Below are 16,522 nucleotides of genomic sequence, written 5' to 3'. Positions count from 1 at the left end.
TCTTGAATTGGTAATATATCTAGGATGGAACTGAAATAGAGAGTATACGTGTCACACATGTATAAGTTTGGATTTTTTCATAATACTAAAAAAAATTGAGGTATTTGTGTCATAGTGAATAAATTTAAAGTTTTTGGTGACATAAAAAAAAATTTGAAATTTTTTATGATATTTATCCTTAATTTTACAAACCCGAGACAAACATGCCGTTAAAAATATGTGCTCCACTGGTTTGACAATTGCATCTTCTGATATTATTATTATTTTTTTGCCATGTAAAATCAAAATGTTAGGTAAAATAACAGTTGAAATCCACATTGACTAAAATCCAAAAAAAATGAGCAGTAGGCCATTATTGAAAAATATATATTTAATCTCCCCTCTACACTTTTCTAGACTCCTCTTCTACTTTGCATCACGTGACCATATGTGCATTTTACCTTGCTTTGGAAAAGCACTTTGCATCCAAGACGATCATTGATGCTTTGATCATAGTCCTAAACCTAGAATTAGACCTTTCATCATTGCATTTCAATAAAAAGGTTGGCACTCGCAAAATATTTGCACATCCCATTTAGTAGGTTAGAGAAACATAGAAAGATCACACCCAAATAAATAAGAGTTTATGGCGGAGAGAATGAATTGTATATAGAGAGAGACGGAAAGACTAAGCAAAATTTCGACTTCATTTATTTCGTGAAAAATGAATAATTTTAAAAATATTTTCTTAAAAGTGATGACCTGTATTGTTTGAAATAGTTAGCCAATGAAAAAAAAAATCTATCGACGATAGATTGAAAATATTTTTCGTCCATTCCATTTTTTGTCATATGACGTGAAGTGAAATTTAATTTTTCTTTTTTTTCGGGAAATATTTGTCTCCACCCTAATTGGAGAGCTTCTGCCTCTCCAATGGGAAAAAGATGATTCACAGGGTTAAGGTCAAAATTTTTCATATTTGAGCTCCAGCAACTGCCGCATGAGTTGCGATGGGCGAGGCGAGCGGCAGAGGAATGAGGAGGGCGAGCAACGGATGAGTAGGAGGGGCAAGCCCCGAGCGATAGGGCGAGCCTCGTTGCGGCTTTTCTTTCATCTGCCGAAGAAACCTCTATTAATTTAGGTTATTCTTCTTTATTAAACAAGACCAGTTCCCTTATACGGTCCAATTCAACACCTTGAACTTGGGACCCGAGTTATGATACCCGGTTTCAAATTTTTGGAACTAGGGTTTCGATAGATTCGGACCAAAACGAACCATATAGGCTAATTTGGTCAAATTTTCAGGATGACCCTACCCGATGCTCACCCCCACTTTATATATAGTAGTGTCATCTAGTGAATCAAATCAATATGCCTTGCGTATCCGCTAGTAACTCCCCTTTATTTGCAATGTTACCTTTTATCAACTCTATAGGATCATTTCTACCGCAATTCTTCGAGTTATATTTTGAATTTACTTTTTTATCCTCCGTTGCTAAATTTTAATCGTAATGATGTGCATTTTTAGGAGCCTCTTCTTATTCCCAACGTTAATTTTATAAAATGCAATAAATAATGGGTTGAGTTGTTATGCAGTAAATGAGTTTAAATATACATGAGTATGTTTTTTTTTTGTCAGATACATAGACGTTAAATAGGTCATAAATGAATTTACAATTTACTTAAATTCAATCTGCCTTTACTGCTCTTGTTCATCATCTCTCGCCCTCACCCACTGCATCGCCATCTCAGTTTGGGTACGAATTTTCCTAAATTAGATTAAATATAAGTCGAATATGAGTCGCTAGATTTGTATTGTGTATGCGGTGCTCGCAGGCATCGAACCCCATACCTAATCCTCTCTAGCCCCACCCTCCATTTGCCTTTATCAGCATGACTGCATGTCTGTTGGCAAATGGGTCTATTTCGGACGGGACCATTTTCGACCCGATCCACGCAACGGCCCGACCTCGAAGCAGAGGGAAGGTGCGCAGGATAAGAACCTGGGCAAAGCTTTTTTTCTGGATTTTGAGGCGTCCCCTGTTTCGGTGGAGAGGGAAACAGTAGCAGAAGAAGAAGGTAGAGATAGAGAGAGAGAGAGAGGCAGCTTTCGCAGAAACCGAAGATTGAAGAGTAGGGAGAGGGAGGAGGGGGGAGGGAGTGGGTGGGGGGTGGTGGGGCAGGGCCACTGACCACCACATGGGTTTGAGTCAGATAAAGTAAAGCCATCGCCGGACACTCCTCCTTCCTTCCTTCCTCCCCTCCTTTTTTTTAAATTTTATTTTTTTAATCAAAATTTTTTAAATTTTTTTATTCCCATAATTATTTCAAGTTATTAATTTTATTTTTGTGGGGAGTGAGGGGGGGAAGCAGACGGTCAGATCTTTTGCATGTGGCCTGTGGTTTAACATTCCCCCCTGCCAAATTCTCAGGCATGCGCTTCAACCATTGCAGGAAAAAGTGATCATATGGGGTATGGACAGAGAGAGAGGAATGAGCAGGTATAGAGAATGGAGTATTCTAAAGTAAATGTGGAATATTACTGAAATGTGTATGCATTTTGATATAATATTGCAAATGGGTATTTAGAAAAGTCGGTCATGTTCAATTTCTCATGATCGATGCTTAATATTTATGTCAATGCATCATCCACCGGCTGATTGGGTGTTCCCAACCCCGACATTTAACTGTTTTCGTTTGGAAAGGAAGGGGTGATGGCCCGGATGGAGGCGCAAGGAACCGATTTTACTCTTGAGAAAAGAAATTGACCTACCTACGGCTTTACATGCTCTTTATATACATGTGACCTTTCTTTACTTATGAACTTGAATTTTTATATTTGACTTTCTAAAAATATATATCCCAACTTATTTTGCGTTTGCGGCACTCCATTCGTCGAATTCCAACATGTCATCTCTAATTCGACTTGCATGTAATAGGTGTTAAAGTATCTGTTTCTTTCACAGTAGAATATCCTAAGTAAACTGTTTTCTATATTTGCTGGCAAAATATAGATATTTATATAATTCAAAGACCTTTCTTTGACAGATTTAGAGAACATTAATTTCGGCTACATGAATCGATTTTCTATCAAATTGAAGCAATGTTAACAACGACGATGACGATGTACCATAAAAAGAATTAACCATCGAGAGTGACCGTGGTGAGGGTAGTAACAACACTTACGATGGCATTCTTAACCAACAACGACCATAACAGTGGTGAAACTTGAAAGGAGAGTACGAAGTCGGGTATCACCTAAAACTGGAATTGAAATTGAGGGTGTACTAAGCCGAGTACCAAGTCGAGTATTGTGCAACAGCGACATGTGAAGCAATGGTCCGAAAAAAAAAAATGAAAAATTTGTATTCAAGCTCTAAAGTTAATTGAGATGCATATAATGCAAAATCGTGCAAATAACATGGTTACTATACCAAATTTGGGGTTAGTTGCACAACCTGGATTTCAAACTTACCCGTCAGCCAGAGATTTTTCAAAGTTCCCCACTAAACCAGTCGTGACATCATGCTAGAATTGAAAACAGTTTGAATATAATACCAAGAATGATATATAAAATAAGAATTCGCAGAGATAACAAAGTTGACAGAATATGCTTTTCGACATGACAAACCAGAAACAGTTAGGCACACAAAGAAGAGATCGTGGGTCCAATTTGGTGGGCGAGGAGGAGAAACCGGAGGAGGAGGAGCTCAATAATGGATGGTGGGAAGCAAAATTCATTCTCGAGACGCGAATTCCACATCGTCCCCACCACACGCCAAGGACCCCCTAGAAAGAAAGAAACGTATGCCGAAAAGATTTCATCGATTCGATTCAATTCAATTCATCGGACCGTGAACGAAATTTCGATCAATTTGGCGATGATGGTGATGATGACGATCATGGGTAGGAGTCCGTCCATGCATGCATGCGGTTGGGCGCCGTCCCACGCTTTCGTTGTCGAAGGAAGGCAACGAGAAATTTAAGAGAGATTCGGGGCTAGAGATTAGATTAGCTAACGTGTCATAATCCGTGCTGGGATCTTATCTTTATGAATCGCTTTTATCATGTTCGTCACTTGGAAACCAAGGATCATGATGGGTCCACGTTGGTTTTGGTAGGGGTGGCCGGTGGTACATTGTAAGCCAAGGAATGATTGTAAGCGATGGTTCGAAACAGGGTTTAACCAATGATCAAGCAAAGTGAACAGGCTAAACCAATGTTAGCACATGGAACGATTACGTTTTCCCTTTCCTTTTGTGTGTGTGTGAGAGAGAGAGAGAGAGAGAACGAGCTTACAAAACCCAACACGCCACGAGTCGACTTGACAATGGAAAGGGAAAGAAGGAACTTACCGAGCGTGGGCACAAGCATGTTTTACCTGACTAATCGAAACAACATTAGTTCCGAATCGCATCTGTTCATGCATGAGAACATTCGGCGATATTCTCTTCTCCGACGACGAAACTTAACTCTAAAATGCGAGTAACCCTGTAAAGAACTCAGAGCAATTACCCAAAGTTGCCGAGTAAGTTATGCTAACTACAGAGAAATAAGCACCATGGAATCATTCTACTTTAACAATCTTTAGAAATCTGAAGCGCCTGGGAATCTTGCACCTAACCATCATCACCCAGTAATATAAAATTCCGACCACTAAATAGAATGTAGCCGCCTACCAAACTCTGTCGGTGAGAAATTAGGCATCATTGGACTATTCTAAGTCTCGCGTTTCTACCGTTTCATCACCAAAGTCATTTCGTGACAACCTGGAGATCGTCTTGTTCAAGAGCTATCCTGAATATTTCAGTGTGCATAGCTATGAAAGATTGAATCACAAACTCCGCAATTCAGGAAAGGTCTTAAAAACCTCACTCCGACGCTGCTGCACTTGTATTGAACTGCCCTTTATTAGGGATTGAACCTACTTATGCACCCAGTTCACGGGTTTAAGGTTGTCTGAAACATAGAGACCACACGAAAGCGCAACCCGAGATGCATCCCAGAACGTAAAAAAGGTAACTTACCAGTCCGATTGCAGTGACTCTGGCACAACTGTGCTAGATAAAAGCAGAAAAGAAAAGCGTGGAGCAATGGGTGCACGCTTACATGAACCGCACTGTGCACATCATACATTCTTCCACTTTTCACCCCCCCCCCCCCCTTCAACCCTTCTTGACTACTTAATCCACCTCCATTCACTTCCTTCTCAATTCACATGTAGGAAGTAAATGCTGCCTCCAGTGAAACAAAAAGGTTAATTCTACCTGATGAAATCATACCACCGAGAGCAATTGTTTGCAGCCTCTGCTGTGATTGTCAAATTTTACCGACAAGAATCTAGATAAACTGTCGAGAAAATTGTCCACAGAGAGAGAGAGAGAGAGAGAGCCGTGTTTATTTATTTGCTGCAGGCAGCACAAATCAAAATGTCCTCAAAGTATCAAACTTGAAAAAGAAGAGCAAGGCAAAGCAATGACAGTTGATTTTCTGGAGGCAGGCACAAATCCAGCACGGTAATGAACAAGAATCAAATGATTAGCTTCATGGTTCTTATAGGAGTCCATGGAACCAGCACCTACCAAAACCATGAATAACAACAGGAACCAGTGGGATTTCAGGCAGAGAAGCCGGCATGGGCACCTGATAATAAAAGCATCTAGCACTCAAGCACAAGCTTCAGACTATTTTAAATTCTAATGGCTGGAAGAGGAGATGCTGCCCCTTATATAGAGAACTCTGACCTAGGTTACCACTTATAGAACCTGTCCCTGGACTCTCTACTCCTAATCTTCAAACTTTAGGAGCAACTCTTCAGCTGTCAAATCTTTCAGCTAGCAGGTGCATTTGTGGTGCTCCTTAAAATAAAGAAGGGACTGCAAACCAAACAGTCAATTGACCAACAGAACCAACAAACACATACCGACACCATAAAGAAGAAAAGTGGCCCAACAGACAACTATGCAAAACAGAGCGCAAAAGAACAAAGAAGAAACTTTACTATAGGATCAATCTCGTTTCACATCTGCTTTACTAAAAGAAATCATGCACATCTTTCGATGTATGAGAAAATCAGCTTAATGTAAGTGTGGATTTCCCGCAGCTGTTCACACTTGATATATACTTCAAAGAACAAACCTTTAAGGATATATTAGCAGATCCAACTTAAAGCTGGAAAAATTTTATGCTTAAAAAATTAGTGTTACTATATCAAAATAAAAAAACCATACTCAGAGGCTGTCCGCCTCTTGATAATCTTAGCATCGTCAGCAATTGAACACATAGGTATTCATCATTTCTCACAGCCACTAAAGGTTATATTCACAGTCAAGATACTTTGGCTGAGAAGATCTATGTGACACAAGCACATTGAGTTGTCATCGGCGAAATTCTAACTGGATGATAAGCATTCCCTCCTACTCTCAAATATCACCTTCTTCCGTGTGTCGAAGTCCAACTTATCCATATCTGAGGCTGTTCCAAGATAACCATAGAAAATCCTCCTTTTCTCCCCTGTCCTCACATCCACCCTGACAAGGTTTGGATTGTTTTCATCATCCTTCCCCAATGTCAAGGGCTGTAAACGAGCCCAACTCTTGCGTCCATGATTGTCCTTCTCAAAGTGTTCCGCTAGCTGCAAGGCCTCTTTAAGGCCTGATTGGTCCGCAGAAAACTTAATCAGGGTTATCCCTAGATGACCCTCTCTGCCATATAAGGACTTTGACTTGCCACCCATAAATCCAAGCTCTGAAAACCACAAAAGAATAAGAGAATACAACAAGTCAAAAAGAACTACAGTATCTCATATACCGAGCAGCAATAAACCCAAATGGAAATCATTGGCAAAGGTTCTAATCAGGTCCCCATCTATTCCAATTGGTTACTCTTGTTTGAAGAAAATTAGACTGCAGAATAGACACTAGAATTTTTTTCACCTGATGATGCCAATCAAACTACAAGTGTACAAATATCCTTGCCCTAACAAAGGTTGATCTATACTTAAGTTCAAACGCTTATCGAATTCAGAATCTACCATTCTATGTGCGCCGCACGCCCCCAAAAAAAAAAAAACGTGGAGAAGAAAATATCAGCCAGCCTTGTGTCATTTCCAAATCAATAATTTATCATGACCCAATGGCCATGATTACCAAAATTTATGAATCAATCATTCAAAAGGACATCAAACCAATCTGACTCATTGATTTCACACAATTCGGTGACCTAAACTAGTCAACCAGAGTAATTTTCATGTAAAGCAGCTAGTTTAATGTATTCTGCAGACAGTCCCATGGACACCAGCACTAAACACGTGGTATACAAGAAGAGAAACTTAAAAAGGCAAAGTACAAAATAACATCTATTTCCTGCTGAAAGACTAAACATCCATTCGACAGCATCGCAGAGAAAAGAAGATGCTACTTTTCTACCCTGGTCAACTCTAATATCTACTCAATCATACAGGCGTGAATGACTGCCTAAATTGTTGTCACTACATACTATCTGCCGCAGCATTAGGAGGAGAGGAAAGCATTGACAGTAGCACCTTCAACTAATACAAAAAATATAGTGAAAGGTACTCGCTGAATGAAATTATATGAACTTGTACAAAAAAAATTGTTAAAGTGAAACAGACAACTATCAGACCAACATTAACTTGAATCAAACACTTAGTCGAAACATCAAGATTCAGTGTTACATGACTTCAAGTACATCTATCAGGATGTCAAACAGATGAAACACTATCTGATCCTTTACAAGATCAAACAGATGGAACTCCAAGGTATGCCATTTAAGAGCACGCCTCAAGAAGCTTAAGCTTTCAGTTTTGGTATTTCAGATCTAGCCGAGACTAGTACTGGATTTAGTACTTGGGAAGAGTAACTTATAATATTTCTATCATTTCACTTTTGCTAAGGAGATACTAGAAGTCGAGCCTTCAAATATGATACATTTTATAAGGAATTTATTCACCTTCACTCTACCCAAAAGCTAGAGGAGCAACATCTGCTTCTAACTTCTGCTTCTAACTTTTTCAGGTTGACTTTTGACCGACTTTTGATGCCGATCAATAAATTAAATTAAAAAATCAAAATCAGGGCAAAAGCCAAGGCCCCCGGGCTTTAAACCTGCAGCTAAACCAATCTTGTTCTGAGGCCCTTTCCATACTTATTAAAAAAATTATAAATTATATCCTAACAGCTAGCACTAGCATATTAACACTGTCATAAAATAACTCGTTACACTACTCCATTGTAATATACCCACTTGAAATTGGTTAACATCTCTTGGTCCCTGGTACCTTACCCGCCCTAACCCTACCATCTGTCGCACACAGCCCAAAGCTATTGGATGTGAAAAGATTCAAAAACATTTAGGCACCTGGTGCCTATAAAATCTTCAGTAATTAGACTAGGATATGTTGTTCACCTCAATGTAATCCCAAATAACAAAGACTTACACAGCTGACCCACTGTGAGTGTAGAACAGCATATATCAGTGCGAAGCATACCAAAATTCAAAACTTATCACTTATTTTGGTAAGCTTCAACCTTTTAAAAAAGGGACAGCATGCTTCATCCTTATAGCACGATTTGCATTCTCTCTCATTTTTCAAATGCTTAGCAGAATATCAAATTGTTCAACAATCAAGGAACCTCTAGTCAGGAATACAGCATTGGGTTTAGATTATTATTTAACTGACACAGTTTCCATGTCCTTGTATCAGAACAAGTGGATTGTGGTTCTAAGAAAACAAAATGCTACAATATAGTACTTTCACAAGCTCGACAAAATACAAACTCAACAGCGGATTATTGCAATTACAATCCCAATCTACTAGGCTTCGACTATAAATAGCATGGTATTCCTGGAACCATTCAGCTCTGTCAGTGGAATTTTTCAGAACTAGTCCAACCCTTGCTTCAAGATGGAAATTCTGAGGTAGTACTAACAGCAAAGTAAAGATCAAAATAGAAGAATCTCACTTTACTGACTGAACCTCAAATATGTCGTCATTAATTAGGCATGACCTCACCAGTAAACTTGGTCAGAATGCGTGGAGGAATGACTTTACAAGATCAGAACTAACATTCAAATCATATCTATTTTCATGTAGCATAACTGGGTTTAAAAGGTCAGGCTGCAGACGAAAGTCGGGTAGATGGAATAGAGTAGACCATAAACGGATCACACCAGATGCAAGAACCTTGAAGAACACAATAAAGCATGGCGGTGGATTATACCTTTGACATAATTATCCATGGCTTTGATTCCCAACCCCTCCATGCGCCCTTCTTTACTCTTTCCAGTAATTGTATTATGAATGATAACCATTGGCGGCCACATGATCAGATCCTCCAGGTTAGCCGCTGCTTCTTCAGCAGGTAAGGATTGGTAAGCCTTCGAATTATCGGGAGGCTTTGCATAGTTCCAACCCATTAAAGCACATAGAGCTTTGTGTAAGCCCAAGTGATCCACACACAAGTCGGCATTTTCTGAGTTGTAAGTATGCATGATGAGACCATGCACATCTTGAAACTCTTTAGACGACCTGTATTTGCATATCAAATGAAATGAAGAACTTCTCAACTATATCCTAACATTGTTGGGCACCCACAAACTATGAATGCAGAAGGATTAGGCAATGAATTCTGATATGAAGAGGAAATCAAAGGCGAGTAATCAGTGCCATTTTGCAAACTAATGAGCTATAATAATTTGGCAATCAGAAGAACTGCCTCGTCAATAATCAGAAGAACAGCTACATCCATTCCATTTCTTGCCTCACCAATGTTGAAAAGCAATAAATGAAAATTACTTATCGACCACAAAATCATATCAAGAAGATTTTATAGGTAATGGAAGGGCTCTTTTTTTATATAGGTCAACATAATCTAATGTAGGGCACATCAGTTATGAAAGGACTCAAAGAGAAGAATTTCAGAAGGCCCATTTTTTTATCTCTAGCATACATCTAACAAATGCAAACCCAGCAATACAAGCGCAAACAGGCCAGACCGGTAAGGTCATGTGCTAAAATCCACACTAGAATCACTTAAAATTCTTGTAGGCAACCAGCACTGAACTGACCTGAAATTGAAGTTAAAACAAGAACCGGACTGAAATCCAGTCCCACTCCAACTTGGTTTTCAGGTTTCAAGTAATTAAGAGAAGACTACTTTTTAAACATTAATTAGTTGGAGAACGACTTAGATATAGTCTTTATTACAATTGTATGATCGCATCATTAAGTAACTTTGGACAATCATCAAAAGAAATGAAAACACTAGCCATTTTGTGTAAGATGAGGGGGAGACTGTGAATCACTTTACATTGTAATCAGGCTAGACAACTTTGGACTACATTTTTGCATTTTTTTTAAGTAAAGAGGGTGAATTCAGGCATGATACTACACGAATTTTGAGCTTGGAGAGGGGCCATTAGTTCGTGTGTTGGATAATAGATAGTGCGATGATTTCTCTACTTGTCTTTTGGAGAAAGACAGGTTGAAACAGCTTGAGAGATCTTTAACAATGGTTGGTCATACCCCTTTCACATTGTGTATTGTAGGCAGTACAATTCCATATTTCTAGTTTGTTTGAAATGTCAGAAGCAATCTTTTGTGCATAATTTTGCATAGGGGTGTCTTTCATTATGAAGCCGTTATGTAGGGGCTGTAGGAACCCCCCTTGGTACCTTCAAGGAAATCAGTCAGAAATATTTATGGTAACAATGCACTTTTTGTATACCATAAAAGGTTTTCATGTTGTTGTATGCTTATACACCGCATAATGTAGATAAAGAACAAATCCTCTTCAAGCCTATTGTTTTTGCCACTGTGGCTGGAAACAAACAGAAAAACTGAACCAAAGGATTAGAAAGACTAGATGTTTGTCCTCAAACAGAATCAACCACAAATCATCAGTTTTGATCACTTCAATTTAACTTTTAAGCAGTGTCAGATGTTTTGGACACCAATCAGCCTGTCAACCAGAAACAATCAATCACATGCTTAGATGGATCCTCTCATAACCATATAGTACCAAATACTAGGAAAGATCCATGATTTAAACATCCTTCTTAGCATCCCTCCACCCTTCCAGGCTATACTTCTCGTGAAAGCACTTTAATTGCGGATGTTCCTAGCAACTCCAAATCTGAAGAAAATGCTAAGGCCAAAAATCAGGATCCTCCAAGGTTCCATTAACAATCCATCTCCAGCAAGTCTAGAAGTTTACTAAAGAAGTTCCTAGTCCTAGTTCTATAATCAAAGAGGCACTTCTAAAGGTAACTGATGGTTTTAGTGATCTATATCTTGTTATTCTGCCTTTAACCCCCCTTTTCATGACTATGAATTCAATGCAGCCAATTTGCACATCTATCCATCTGGACAATATGCCAAAACTAAAAAGCGCCAAATAACAGACTTAAAACGAACAAGAATCATCATGCTAACAAATGAAAACTATAATGGCACATACACAGTCAAGAACAAAGCTACTGACATAGTCAAATCCTCATGGCATGGACACGACAATGCCAACCAATCAAGGGGAAATAGTTACATAGTAACTATTACTTGACAAATTCCGTGCAGAAATTTAGTCACCTCACTTCATGATAGACCCACAAATCAGATAAGTAAAAAGAATCATTGCAACGATAACCTCATATTTGAAGTAAGTAAAAAGCTAAAAATAAAAGACATTTTTTTTTCTGTTTTGCATTCAGTAACATATATTCATAGTGATACCCAAGTACCCCATATCCTTCATTAAGTCAATTCCGTTTCCTTCATTTGACCTGGATAGTGTAAAATTCCAGCAGGTTACAGAAACATCTGAATGGAACTGTTTCATGTGACCACAATCTCAAATGGTTATCTCTCATCTTATCCTAATTAGCACCCATTCAACAATTAAAATCCACTAAAGCTTTCATAGTTCATAATAAGGACTAATATAGCATTACATAGTTCCGAAGCAAGTATGTCTCAACCTTACAGAAGAATAAATTTAACATCTATTCTCCCTATACTTCATCAGACAAGCTATATGAGGCCAACAAAGGTGGGAATCCAGATAGTCTTTTTAGACTGACAATAAACTTCACAAAGAAAGACTCAATTTCTAGAAAGGCTGGAGAGAAATGGATAAATGGATGATAAGCATGTCACTCAAACAGAAGAGTTTCATAGGAATGGTTACTGAGAAAATAAAACCAATCCCCCCCTCTGCGGATCAAAAGAGAGAATCATTCATCTTGCACAAATAAATTCATGAATCTTCACACTGCTGCAAAAGAAGTACTCATATCTCAGCAGAAGAACAAATTCGTAATGGTCTTTCAACCAGATGAATAACTCACAAACAAAGCATACTAAAATAGGCAAAACACATATCCATAGCTCATTCTTATATCTAGTGCAGCAACCTTCTGTATTATTACAACCAACAACTCATAAAGAAACAATTTCTAAATGCCACATATACCCTTTTGTTTATGATAAATTTATCAAAGATACTATCATATTACCGTTGGAAGAGGAAAAAAGACTTGAGCACATAAAAAAAGTGGTGATTCACACCTAATTTTATCAACCATAAGCTATATTATTGTAATTCTACTACTTGCATAATAGAAAGCATCATAATTTGTTGTACTTACAACACACAAAATACAGGAATATGAGAACATCGAGCACATCAAAAACACTGCAGACCCTTCCAGAAAATATTTTATACCACCAAACGGGATCATCAAGCAAATCAAGAATAATGAAGCGGTAACGTGTATCTACATTGGCATCCGCCTGGCCAATCTAACGTTGCTCCAGAAGTAGATTGCAGAAAAAATGTTTCACTTCAGAATACAAGGAGCAAATGTAATTCTGAAGGCAACTACTGAACCTATTTAGTCTGTGGCTGTGCCCTAATCTCACTCCACACAATCAAAGTACTTTTCTCTGTGTATTATCAGCAGAGAAAAGACTGCATCAAGCTTCCGTATCACAATGAGAACAGTCAAATTTCTAAATTGTCCTTACTTTTGCCAATAAATATGTAGCAACATGGGCAAAACAGATCCCAATCGAGTCATCAGAGACTATCATTAGAGGTCAAGCTGATACATTAATTCAATACTTGATACACAGCTTGAAGTCAATCAAGAAAACTCAAGTGTAAGCTCTACTTGATAAATTACTCTTTATGGTTGAGCTCAACTCCACCTGAAGCAATTGTCTTAGTGATTATTCTAGCATAAGCTAGCTCACTATCGAACTCAAAATAGAGTTTCAATATAGAAAAACAATTACATGATATCCTGTTCCTTCTTCTCATGTTTATAAAACATAATTCTATCCGTCTTTTCATGCAAGTATCAGGCCTCAACGAATTTTGTAAGCCTGATACTCAAGCTATACAGTAAGTCAATTAGTCAAGTTCCAATGAGTAACTTGACTTGCTTGTAACCCCAAAAGGAAAAGAAAATAGAAATTTTTATTTAAAACAGGGGGTCTTGCAGGTGCCACATGACGATGAATCAGAGACGTGAAAAATATTTGACTTCCAAATTGAGTAATTTCAATATCAACTTAATAGAGATAATAAGATGAAACTATGAAAATTTCTGTAAATTAACAATGAGGCAAATCAACAAATGAAAAGTTAGCAAATGTTATCTTCTTCCCCAAATCAATCACATCCATGTACTCAATAATGAAACTATTCGTAATAATTAATTTGACTCATGACCCAATCCAATTTTGCTAGGTGAATATTTCTAATTCAGCAAACACACTCCACAACAGTAACATTGACAACAAACTCGAAAATATTACAGTACATACCGATATGCTCTCAATGTTCATTGGGATTTTTATCTGTTATCCTCCAGATTTAATTTCTAGGGGAGCATAGTATACTTCCAAACATGTCCATACAACCTTGAAAACTAATCCTAACAGATAAGTGAATACTGCTAGGTGTACTGAGACTAGATTGTGGAATTGGTATTAAGTGATGTTGCAGATGCTAATTGGGTATTCAATATGGCTCACTTGTTCAAATTCTCATTCACAATCCGATCACATCACTTGGTATAACAAATTTGTAATCTAGTCTTAGTTGACCAATCATTGCTCCAACGTTCTTCATTCAGCATGGCAAAAGTCAAATGGCATCACACAATCCATCACATTGTACATGCATAACATGGAGCATAAAGCAATTGAGCTCCTTGCTATTTCCTCCAACAAAAACTTGCTAGATCATTTCAAATTGCCGTGAAAGCATCATAGGGTTCTCTTTGCATACCATGCGTATTCGGAGAAATCAATATTAAAGACATCACAGACGGCAAAGAGGTTTCATCAGATCAAAGTCAAATGGCATCACACAATCCATCACATTGTATATGAACAACATGGAGCATAAAGCAATTGAGCTCCTTGCTATTTCCTCCAACAAAAACCTGCTAGATCATTTCAAATTGCCATGAAAGCATTATAGAGCTCTCTTTGCATACCATGCGTGATTGGAGAAATCAATACTAAAGACATCCAAAACGGCAAAGAGGTTTCATCAAATCAAATGCAAACTATGCCGCACTGTACACGAAAAGTGACTATAATTTTTTTCAATAACTAAAGACAAAGCACAGATACTAGGATGTCTAGCGAAAAGATCAGCACTCAACTATGGAAAAAATTCATAAGAGTAGAACTTTTGCCCAGAAGAGGCAAAGAAGTAAACCATTATCAGACTCCTCAATTAGGTAATCAAACCATGATGCATGAAATTTGAGCCATGAACTCATAAGACCCGCATTCAACCACCCAAACACATAAAGTTAAGGTCAGGTTGGTTCACTTCTCAATGAACCTCTTCACATAGCAATTTATAAGTCAAATACATATACATTCAGTGATATGACCTAATGCATGCAATTCAAGTCAGCTTCACTTCTCAATCTATGTCACCCATTCATTTGCTTAAGTAATATATGTGATCTGACCAAAAAATTCAAAGCAGGACCTATGTCGTGACAATTAAAAGCAGCATTATCTAATGGCAAAAGCACACGCTGCGCTTATTGCTACAAAAGAGATGCTCACATCTATAATCCATTAAGAGGGAAAAAATAGTATAACCCTCTATGATAGGTTTATGCTCTCTAAACTAAATATGTCAAGATGTCCAGTTCTTCCAATCCTCTGCCAAAGGAACTGCCACATCAAAACTAAGATAAACCATACACTGAGAAGACTGTAGACTACATTCTAAACCCACACAACACGGCACCTTCAAGAATCACCATGAACAATCGACAACGGTACTTAAAAGAACCAAAAAATCCTTAAGGCAATCAGCTTCAAACAATACATTACGAACAAAAGAAAGCCATATAGCGCGAGTATAGCGAACCTGCCACAAGCAACACATTTAAGGGACCCATTCTTCCCATTTTCGAGATAGTTCCTCCTGTGATAGCCATTCTCATTAATAACCTTCACGAAATGCAAAAATGCCTTCTTTAGCTTGGCCTGATCGACCTCTAGATGCTTCAAGCGCACACTCTCAAGAGCACTCCCATACTTTGAACCCCTGAATACCTCTCCGCTCGGACCAGCGAAGAACCCACCTGGACCGGGACCCGGATGCCTGTCCGGGTTCCCATATTGCAAAACTTGCTGCCTCTTTCTCGCCTTGTCTTGCTCATCGTCTATCCGGTCTCTCTCCTCTCCTTCTCCCCCAAACTTCCTCTTCGAGGGCCCCTCCGCGGGGCCCGGCCGGACCGAGTCCAGCCCAAGCGAGTTCCAGTAATCCTGCGGCTGCCTCCCCCGAACAAACAACTCCTCTCTGCCACCCCGGAAGGCATCAGGGCCCGGAATCCCGCCGAACTCCGGCCTCGGCCCTCCCGACAAGAACCGCCCCGCGGCGGCAGCTGTGGGGTCCTGCGGCCGCCGCCGCGGCGGCAGGGGCGGCGCGAAGTCCTGGTAATCCGGCGGGAGCGCGAAGTAGGACCGGACGCTGCCGTCGGCGAGCACGATGGTGCGGCGATCCAGCATGTGGAAGCCGTAGGACGGGGGAGGGGGCGGGCCGAGGGCCGCGGGGTCGGGGAGCGGGCGGGAGGGCGGGGTGCCCCGGGGAGGGGCGGGGCTGTTCGGTCCGGCGGGGGGCCGCGGGCGGGCGGGGCTCGGGGAGGGGCCCGTCCTGGGGGAGGGTTTGGCGGCGGCGGCGGTGGTCTTGGGGCTGGGTTTGGGGTCGGAGGAGCGAGGAGGGACGGAGGTGGCTTCAAACCGGGATTTGTTATTGGCGGCGGCGGCGGCGGCGGCGGCGTTGGAGCGGTGGGACGATGCGGTGGAGGAGGTGGCGTTGGAGGGCTTGTGGTGATATTTCGGGTGGTTCCGGCCACCGGCCATCGGAGCTCAAACTGAGCGAGAGCGAGAGAGAGAGAGAGAGAGAGAGGGAGTGAAGGGAAGAGGACGATAGTTGAATAACCGAATGTTACGATTTCAGTATAAAGGCTGCCTTGGTATATC

General features: G+C 39.8%; 1 protein-coding gene and 1 long non-coding RNA gene across 2 annotated transcripts; both read right to left on the bottom strand.

Moving 5' to 3' along the window:
• Nucleotides 1–6,103: 6,103 nt before the first annotated feature.
• LOC115665638 (uncharacterized) lies at nucleotides 6,104–16,474 on the bottom strand. Its single transcript, XM_056310646.1, has 3 exons — nucleotides 15,405–16,474; nucleotides 9,222–9,529; nucleotides 6,104–6,726 (listed from the first exon to the last, which is right to left on the bottom strand). Exons 1-3 carry the CDS (start codon nucleotides 16,400–16,402, stop codon nucleotides 6,371–6,373), a joined length of 1,662 nt encoding a protein of 553 aa, XP_056166621.1. The 5' UTR covers nucleotides 16,403–16,474; the 3' UTR covers nucleotides 6,104–6,370.
• On the bottom strand, nucleotides 10,272–15,398 carry LOC130137946 (uncharacterized). Its single transcript, XR_008816389.1, has 2 exons — nucleotides 15,231–15,398; nucleotides 10,272–15,191 (listed from the first exon to the last, which is right to left on the bottom strand). It is a non-coding gene; the product is annotated as an uncharacterized LOC130137946 (long non-coding RNA).
• Nucleotides 16,475–16,522: the final 48 nt, after the last annotated feature.

This window comes from Syzygium oleosum, unplaced genomic scaffold, assembly GCF_021117445.2.
Source record: "Syzygium oleosum isolate NSW1041296 unplaced genomic scaffold, Sole_v2.1 Sole_v2.01, whole genome shotgun sequence".
NCBI lineage: Eukaryota > Viridiplantae > Streptophyta > Magnoliopsida > Myrtales > Myrtaceae > Syzygium > Syzygium oleosum.
This window is presented reverse-complemented; position numbering and strand designations above follow the sequence as displayed.